At 36.9% G+C, this 9,507-nt stretch overlaps 2 protein-coding genes across 2 annotated transcripts in view; one reads left to right on the forward strand and one right to left on the reverse strand.

The window, feature by feature from the left end:
• The window catches only part of crb3a (crumbs homolog 3a), a 4,776-nt gene extending 3,164 nt beyond the window's left edge, over window positions 1-1,612 (reverse strand). The window contains exon 1 of the mRNA XM_037689087.1: window positions 1,418-1,612. Coding sequence (XP_037545015.1) covers window positions 1,418-1,544 — 127 coding nt within the window. The 5' untranslated portion in view covers window positions 1,545-1,612. The remainder of the gene's footprint in view (window positions 1-1,417) is intronic.
• A 5,420-nt stretch (window positions 1,613-7,032) lies between these two features.
• On the forward strand, window positions 7,033-9,480 carry asf1ba (anti-silencing function 1Ba histone chaperone). Its single transcript, XM_037689085.1, has 4 exons — window positions 7,033-7,161; window positions 7,978-8,093; window positions 8,240-8,416; window positions 9,289-9,480. The coding sequence occupies exons 1-4, from the start codon at window positions 7,053-7,055 to the stop codon at window positions 9,478-9,480; spliced, it is 594 nt and encodes a 197-aa protein (XP_037545013.1). The 5' UTR covers window positions 7,033-7,052.
• Window positions 9,481-9,507: the final 27 nt, after the last annotated feature.

Raw genomic sequence — 9,507 nt, forward strand, 5'->3', positions numbered from 1 at the left:
ATACACCGGTATATAGATATAAAAATACTCAAATAAACTACTACTACTATTCCCATGGGACTTCAGGGTACGGATCTCCCGTGATAAACGAGGGACTACTGTAAATATCTCAAGTTACAACATGGACACCTGCAGCTTATACACAAGCGCAGCCTATATATTGTTAAACAATATATATGAAGTAGCTTAGTGTGTATTGTATTAGAGTTAGAAAAATTAGAAAGAGTTATTCGTTTTGTTCTGTTACTTGAAGATTATTATGTTTGAACTAATTGTTTGAAAAAAGGGGCAGATATAATAAGATTTTTTCTTCTTTCTGCTGCCTTTCATTTTAAATCTCTTGTATTTTTTTATATAGTTTATGGAATTGTTTTGTTTTGTTTATTAAAATGAATAAACTTTATACCATATATGTACAAATTTTTTTTTTTTTTTTATTTAGTGTGTGCGACTTATATTCGGGTGCACTCTATAGTCCGGAAATTATGGTAATCCCATCTGTTAACGTGCAACTGATTAACCTTTAAGTCACGCCCAATCAAAATGGCTCCAGTGATGTTATCAAACACAAAAATTCCTCTGATTCAGCCCGTTTTACAAATAATGAGTGTAAATTGGGTGTGGTAGTAGCTGAGAATCATTCCCAAAAACAACTTTAAGCATTAAATGATTGCGCAAGATATGTTTTGAAATTTTGCCACTGGAGTGAACTGTCTGTCTGCTCAATCAAATTACATTTTTTATGCTCCTTCATTTTTGCTCTCAGGCTAAAAAAAAACAAAGAAAGAGAAAGGAACCTGCAGTCCAGCAAAAGTTACTTTTTAACAAAGTCCCACTTTGGAGCAACAGATACTCCTCCAGTCAAGAGCTGGTTATCAGCCGTCTGATCCGTGTCCAGCCGTGTGACCATTCTGTTTCCTCGTGGAGCTTCTCTAACTCCTCGACCAGCAGAGCAAAAAAAATCAGGATGAGAACTTGAGGAATGCAGAGGGAAACACTACACTGGTCTGAACGTTAGGGCGGGAAAAAATAAAAAACTCTAATTTGCACATTTTGTTTGTGCTCAGTGTCCAAAGTATAAAGAGAACGTTTTGTTTTGAAAACTGAAACCTGCCCCCATGCCTTCCTCTGAGTCAATCATTCACTAAGCAAATGGTAAGATTTTCAAGGACAAAAGTACAACTTGATAAGAAAGAGTCGGGGTTAGAGCGAGGGCGGCTGTGGTCACGCACTCATGTAGTTCTCCATGAGTAAATCTAACGTTCTTCTAAAAACACGGACGAGCCCGCACTCGTATCACACTGTTCCCGCCGTGTCTCCAGATATCTTTATGTGTCATTGTAAGATTTAATGGTGTGTGAGTGTGTGTAGGTGTGGTTGGAAGGATGTCTCATTTGTATGGGAGTGTATGTCTCACCCCATACAGGATTACTGCTCAGTACCAGGAATAAAACACTCCCAACCACGACTCCCGGTTTGGCTGGGACGCCTGGACACATGTCCCCGTGTGGCCTGCGATGCCAGCTGAGGGCAAGTTGGGCCATTGGAGCATCAGCTTGTGTCCATGTTGCTGGGTCACCGAGAGGATTTGCTGCCCCTTTAGAACAGACGAAAACACATTATTATTGTGTGAATGCTGAGTCAGCAGTCACACCATTGTGTTCCTGTTGTTTTTCTCCCCATAAAAATACACTGAGAGCTCTTTGAGGCCTTCAAATGCAGTCTAACAAGGTTGAGTCAGGTCCTCTGGATCACCAGCATGTTACTCTTTGTTGAAACATTTTGTCTTTTATCAAAAACAATTTTTCAGTCTGAGGAGCCGAAACAAACTCAGTCTTATAAGCAGAATCTTCTCATAGTGGATCAACCAGTTAGCTGGTGACTACATCAAAAGCATTGTTCTCTGATTTATATTCTTGTGATAATTTTAGCTGCAGTTTAACTGATTTTAGTTTTTAGCTACGGTTTTGCTCATTTTAACTTGTAGCTATGTTATTACTGATTTTAACTTTTAGCTAGTTTTAGCTTTCAGCGATGATTTTTGTGAATTAGCCATGGTGTTAGCTTTTTGCTAAGGTCTAGCTAGTTTATACATTTAGCTACAATTTAGCTAATTTTAGATTTTAGATACATTTTTGCTTGTAGCTACAATGTTGCTTCCTTTTTGTTTTTTAGTTAGTTTATTTATTCAACTTTTAGCAACTGTTTTTCTGATTTTAGTTACAGTTTGGGGATTTTAGCATTTAGCTATGGTCTAGTAAATTTTAGGTTTTAGCTTCTGTCTTGCTGATTTAAGTTTAAGCTATGCTTTTTGTGATTAAATATTTTTGGTTACAATGTGGCTCATTTCGGGCAGCACGGTGGCGCAACTGGTAGAGCTGCTGCCTCTCAGCGAGCAGGTCCCTGGTTCAAACCCCGGTCCAGGGGCCTTTCTGGGTGGAGTTTGCATGTTCTCTCCGTGCATGCGTGGGTTTTCTCCGGGTACTCCGGTTTCCTCCCACAGTCCAAAAAAACATGCATGTTAGGCTGATTGGTAACTCTAAATTGTCCCTAGGTGTGAGTGAGAGAGTGAATGGTTGTTTGTCTCGTTTGTCTCTATGTGGCCCTGCGATGGACTTGCGACCTGTCCAGGGTGTACCCCGCCCCTCGCACAGTGATTGCTGGACATGGGCACCAGCGACCCCCGTGACCCAAAATGGAACAAACGGGTAAAGATAATGGATGGATGGATGGATGGATGGATGTGGCTCATTTCAGTTTTCAGCTATGATTTTGTGGTGTGCAACTTTCACCTACAGGTTAGCTGAGTTTAGTAATTAGTGTCTAGTTTGTTAAATTTAGATTTTAGCTATGGTTTTTCTGATTTTGCTTTCAGCTACAGTTTTGCTGATTTTAGTTTTTAGCCACATTTTTGCTTATATTGTATTATAGTTACAGTTGTGCTGATTTTAGCTTCTAGAAATGGTTTTGCTTTTTTGTTTGTTTGTTTTTAGCTACAGTTGTTTTTATTTCAGCTTTTAGCTAGTCTTTTGATTTTAACTATGATTTGGGGATTTCAGCATTTAGCTATGGTTTGGCTAAATATAGCATCTAGCTACAGTTTGGTGATTTTAACTTTTAACTATCTTTTTGTTTTGGGAATTTTAGCATTTAGAAATTGTTTAACTAAATATAGCATGTGGCTTCAGTTTGGTGATTTTAGCTTTTAGCTACAATTGTTTTGATTTCAGCTTGTAGCTATGTTTTTGTTTTGGGGATTTCAGCATTTAGATATGGTTTAACTAAATATAGCATCTAGGTACAGTTTGGTGATTTTAACTTTTAACTATCTTTTTGTCTTGGGAATTTTAGCATTTAGAAATTGTTTAACTAAATATAGCATGTAGCTACAGTTTGGTGATTTTAGCATTTAGCTACAATTGTTTTAATTTCAGCTTTTAGCTATCTTTTTGTTTAGGGGATTTTAGCATTTAGATATGGTTTAACTAAATATAGCATGTAGCTACAGTTAGGTGATTTTAGCATTTAGCTATCTTTTTGATTTGGTGATTTTAGCATTTACCATAGCTATGGGTTTAGCTAAATATAGCATGTAGCTAAATTAGGTGACATTAGCTTTTAGCTAGTTGTTTTAATTTTAGCTTTTATAGTCTTTGATTTTAGCTATGATTTGGAGATTTTAACATGGGGCTATGTTAGCATGCAGCTACACAGTTTTTATTATTCTAGCTTTTAGCTACAGTTAAGCTGATTTTACTTTTTAGGCAATGATTTGCTTATTTTAGCTTTTAGCTATGCTTTTGGTGAATTGGGCTTTTAGCTACAATTTCGGCGGTCAGCACTGCATCTTTGCAGAAAATACAATTTTATCTGGTTGTTATTAATATTAATATTGCTGTTATAAATGCAGGAAGTAGCTGTAGGTTCCGGTGAGCGGCTGAGTCACATTCAGCCTGATGTTGAATCATGAACCTGCTCGCACCGCTCAGAAATAAGAAGCTATTAATAGCGCACATGTTGGAATCACTAATCAGAATTAAATACTTTTTTTTCCCAACCTTATTGTTATTACAGTCATCATAGAACAAAAAGAAATCGGTATTTGACAAAACACTTACTTTGATCCAGTCGGGCCGAACCGGGAAACATCAAACAGGTTGATCGCCTCACACGAAAACCTTCCGCCTCACCTTTTAAAAAGACTAAAGTCCGATAAACTCCCGCCCGATACGAACAACAGGTGACATTATAGCTGATAAAAGGTCTCTAAAAGTCCCAGGGCTTTAGAGACGGACTACATCCTCGGCTAGTCTCTTATCACCTCATGAAAAGCAGTTTTTTCTTTCCTTTGACTCCTCGCTGGTCACGTGGTCCAGTTTCGTGTTACACGGCCTCACCTGAGCGCAGTTATCTACCTGCAGCGGGACACAGATCCTCCTTTGTACAGCAGCTCACTGAAGCAGAGCACAACTCCCCTGAAGCTCAAATCATCCCTGAAAACGGACTTTTTATTTCCTCCTATGTCTCCTAAAGTTTATTCTGTTCATCTGAAGTAAACTCGATCTGAGCAGCGTCTGGAGGAGGAGGAGGTGGAGGGGAGCAAACAGCGCCTCCAACAGGTTTCAGGACTCCCATGAAGAGAAAGGAAATCAACATTCCTTGGATATTTGAAGGATGAATTTGGGGGCCAGCTGGTCCAGTGGGCTCTAATCCTTCCTTAATCTCCTCTTCTCAGACTCAGAAGTGGTCTGCTTCAGGTCTAATCTGGACTGATTTTCATGTGGATGCCGTCTGAGAGCTCTGAGGCGCTTCTTGGAAAGAGCAGCGTTATATTGTTAATTATGTGGTAACTTTGTTTAAATGGAAAACATTTACAAACACAGATTGGAAATGAGGCAGGAGGGACATCATGATGGTTGATTGAGACAAAGAAACTGAAAAATGAACTTTTTTCGTCTCTTTCTGCAAAATAAAGTGTGGGTGATGACTTTCCCTGAAGTTTATTGTAAAAGGTAAAGCAAGCAGAACAGGAGGTACAAGCAAAAGTAAATAAAACTATTGCTAAAAGCCTAAATAAGCAAAACAATTGTGAAAAGCTTAAAGTTGCAAAATCATAACTTAAAAACTGAAATGATCAAAACCACAGCTAAAAGTTAAAATTGGCTAAATCATAGAAAATACTACTAACAGAAAAGATGGTATATCTAAATAGTAGCAAGAAGCTAAAACAAGCAAAACAAAACCTAAAGATTTAAACACACTAAAATATTAAAAAAGTAAAACTATCACTAAAGGCTTCCATTTGCATAACTCAAAACTAAAATGAGCTAAATAGAAAGTAAAAGCTAAATCTAGCAAGCCACAGCTACAAAGTAGTTGTTACAAAATTATAGTTAATAGCTAAAATTAGCTAAATCATAGTAAATAAAACACTAATTAGCAAAACAGCTAAGAACTAAAATGACCAAATCTAGAAAAAAGTAAAATCTGGCAATAGCTAAAAGATAAAACTGTAAAAGTTAACATTAGCAAAATTGTAACTTATTAAATAATGTTTTTGTAGTAAATCCCTATCTAAAAGCTATATTTAGCAAAACATATAAACTGTAGCAAGACAGTAGCTAAAGAGGAGCTTGAGAAGACCAAAATAGAGCAAGTATAGTTCAGAGTAATGTTTGCCAAGGAACTGAAGAGCTCTCAGTGTATTTCTCTGCGGAAAAATATTTGAGTATTTTGAATTGTACATATAACAAATACTTCAGCTAGTCATCGTATACTATTCCAGATGGAGCAGAAAATGTTGATATGTAAAATTAAAATTTCATGAAGTATTTTTCTTGTCAAAAAATGAAGGGGGGGGGGGGGGCAAAACGACAAACAGTAAAGCAACATTGTAGTCTGAATCAGCATTACTGTTAACTGTTAACCAAAATAAATCTATGAATTTGTTCCATTTCAGTCAGACACAGATGCACATTTATGTTAACTGCAAAACAAATTTAACATCAAGTTTGACAAAGTTTCACTCCCTGTGCATTATTTTTAGTCATTGTAACTTCCACTAGGTTTAACTTTTTGAATGTGTGAGAACTCCTTCTTCTTTTGGCTTTTCCCTCTTCAGGGGTCGCTGCAGCGAGTCATCCTCATCCATCTCACACTGTCCTTACTCCAACTACCTCCTCTCTAACTGCATCCATATATCTTCTCTTTGGCCTTCCTCTTTCTCTTTTTCCTGGCAGCTACATTTCTAACATCCTTCTACCAATATACCCACTGTCCCTCCTCTGGACATGTCCAAACCATCTCAGTCTGGCCTCTCTATAACTTTATCTCCCAGTTGTTCAACCAGTGTTGTACCTCTGATGATCTCATTCCTAATCTTATCCATCCTTATTACTTCTAAGGAGAACCTCAACATCTTCATTTCTGCCACTTCCAGTGAAAATGTGTGAATGCGTGAGAACTGAAGAGGAAGAAATGGGAAATATTGCAAACAGGGAATGGCCCTATATAAGAAAAATACATTGACAAAGAAATACTGCATTGTTGAAATTAAATATAAATGCTGTAATTAATCATTAACATACTGTAATCAAATATACTGGGTGTAGTCAATAGGTGATTGACCCATGGAGTTATACAGTACAATACCAAATAATATGGTTGTACTGTGCATTTCTGCCGCTAGAGGCCAGTAGAGGCCCTTGGCTCTTTTTTTTTTTTTTTTTTTTTTAACAGAGGTTGTGCTTCGCATAGTGCTTCGCGTACTTCTAGCTTGCCGTAGTCGCAGTGAAACCTGGGTAGGACTGTCAAAGCGGCGGGAGAGCGGCAATTTATTGCCAATTTGCTAAAAAAATACACACTTGTGCTTAATTTTGACGCATTTAGAAGTATTATAGTAGTCGTATAAAAAGGCACGCGTTGGTTAAAACTACAAGTGTGTGTCTAATAATAATCTTTTGTGGTAGTGTGTTGCGTTTAAAGCACTCTGGAAAATTGGACGAACGCGTTTGTTTTCGATTAGCCCCCCTCGTCTTAGCGCTTCGACAACAATGGCGAAGGTGCAAGTGTTGAATGTGGCCGTTCTCGACAACCCGAGTCCCTTTGGGAACCCCTTTCAGTTCGAAATAACCTTTGAGTGTATGGAGGACCTCCCTGAAGGTAGGCACCGTCCTTAGAGTATTTTGTGCAAATATGTTGTCCGAGGCTGAACGAGCGTTGATTTCTGAAGAGAACAACTGTTATCGACCAAGTTTGGTTGAAAAAGTTAACGCAAAAATAGTCAGATACGGTAAAGACAAGTGCAAAAGTTTTAACACGCCTCAGATGTATTTGTACTCTGCCTTTAAGAACCCAGATCGTCTTGTAGCTTTTAACATAGTTTATGTTGGCTTTCTGAAAGTCTTTAAAAAAATTATGCTTTTGCACTTTAGTTAGTACCTGAGCATTTAGTGAATAGTTATAATCTGACATCTAATGTTGATACAAATTACTTTTTTTTATTTTAAGCTCTACAAATAAGCCAGCACAGTGAAAAAGTATTGGAAAATACTGACTTGAAAGGAGAATAATAGTAAGTTTAAAACTAAATACAATATATCAATGAATAGCTCTTTAGGGATTTTCTTACTAGAAGCCAGACAGATTCATAATTTTCCAGTTCATTGGCCAAACCTATGATAAATACTAAAACTAACACAATTTTTACAAATACAAACAAGTATTTTAGCAGTAGTGCTCTGGTCTCAAAAGGATTTGGGCTGAAAACTTTTCATACTGATAAACTCCTGTTTCTTAATAACTTGTCTTTCAGATAATCATCTGTTATAATTTTTAGATTTTGGCTTGGCTTTTATTTTTTTCTCTGTATGGCGAGTGCATCGTTTTATTCACTGCTCATTTTACAGCTATATACTCTTCCTTTGGAACAAATAAAGTAAAAGTTTACTTTGTGCTTGTTTTTTTTTTTATATATAGATCTGGAATGGAAGATCATCTATGTAGGCTCAGCAGAGAGCGAGGAGTATGATCAAATCCTGGACTCAGTTTTGGTTGGCCCAGTTCCTGCTGGAAGACATATGTTTGTGTTTCAGGTGAGACTGATTGCAGAAAAATTCATTTTTGCAACTTAGAAGTTTGTTGTTTAACCAAGCTTACACATTCACAACTACACAGCAATTATTTATCATCACAACTCCAAAGAATAGGTTTTAAATCTTTTTTTTTTCCTTTTTGACAGGCTGATGCCCCAAACACTGGATTGATTCCTGAAAGTGATGCGGTTGGTGTAACCGTAGTGCTGATTACTTGCACTTATCGGGGACAAGAGTTTATTCGCATCGGGTATTACGTGAACAACGAGTACACAGAACCAGAGCTTCGTGAAAATCCTCCAAACAAACCAGATTACTCGCAGGTTAGTTAAAATTCCTTCTGATGGCAACAAAGCTGCATAATCTATTTATAGCTGTTCTGAAATAATATCATGGATAATAAAAGCTCTTATATTCAAGGCTTGGAAAATCACTGAGAAAACTAAAATTTAAGAAAAGTACATATCAATTTTAAGGTAAAACACTTATAAAATGTACTTTGCATCACCCCCTCTGGAATTTAAAGGTAGCTCAATGCTTTAATTATATCTGGTATTAAGGATTTTTATTCCACCAGACATTTATGTATTTATTTAAACAAATGGGAATCATGCAATTATTGGATTAACCTTTTCCAGCTCATTTGGAAGGATTTTTGTCATTCTTTAAGCATCATTGCTTGTTTGGATTGTAGTTTCAGGCTACGGTTGCTGTGAGTTTTCCTCTAATGAAAAAAGGGTTTGATCGTAGGTGTCACATTTTTTGAGGTCTCTGGCATTTGGAATGAAACGTTTCACTCACAGGTGCCAACATTTTTTTTGAACTGAGACTTCACGCTTGTACACCTGAAATGTTGTAGCATAACATTTTAATAAACTTTTTGTAGGAGTTTTAACAGTTTTTTTAAAAACAAATGTGTACAAAAACCGTGTTTTTTTTATTTTTTTATTTATTTTTTTATTACAACTAGAACAGTTGATCTGTAAAAATAAGTAAGTTGCAGTACAGTTTTGGTGGAATTTGACCTCAGAGGTTATTTAAAATTTGATGTTGGCTAGTCTTAAATTAAATACCTTTTCAGAAAATCAAGATATTTCACATATTATATTATATAAATATGAGCTGCGCTATAAGCTTCAGAACCTACTTACTGTGTTTTCTCATTTTTTCCTCCCACTGATTGTTTGTTTTTCAGCTTCAGAGAAATATTTTGGCGTCAAACCCACGTGTCACCAGATTCCATATAAACTGGGAAGGCTGTGCAGAAAGAATGGAAGACTCTGAAAATGTGGATCCTACGTCAAACTCCATGCTCCCACCATCTTGTCAACCTGGCAAGGCTCCACCTTTGGGGATCCTACCAGATAACTCCATGGACTGCTTATAGAGATGCCTCCTTCTGTCCAAAAGGGGA

Source organism: Nematolebias whitei, chromosome 15, assembly GCF_014905685.2.
Source record: "Nematolebias whitei isolate Nwh7 chromosome 15, NemWhi1, whole genome shotgun sequence".
Classification (NCBI taxonomy): Eukaryota; Metazoa; Chordata; class Actinopteri; order Cyprinodontiformes; family Rivulidae; genus Nematolebias; species Nematolebias whitei.

What these genes read in the sequence shown, in the direction of transcription:
- asf1ba (XM_037689085.1), top strand. Translation starts at nt 7,053, where the DNA reads ATGGCGAAGGTGCAAGTGTTGAATGTGGCCGTTCTCGACAACCCGAGT. An exon ending in TATGGAGGACCTCCCTGAAG is followed by an intron (nt 7,162 to 7,977) that starts GTAGGCACCGTC and finishes TTTTATATATAG; the next exon opens with ATCTGGAATGGAAGATCATC. An exon ending in ACAAACCAGATTACTCGCAG is followed by an intron (nt 8,417 to 9,288) that starts GTTAGTTAAAAT and finishes TTTGTTTTTCAG; the next exon opens with CTTCAGAGAAATATTTTGGC.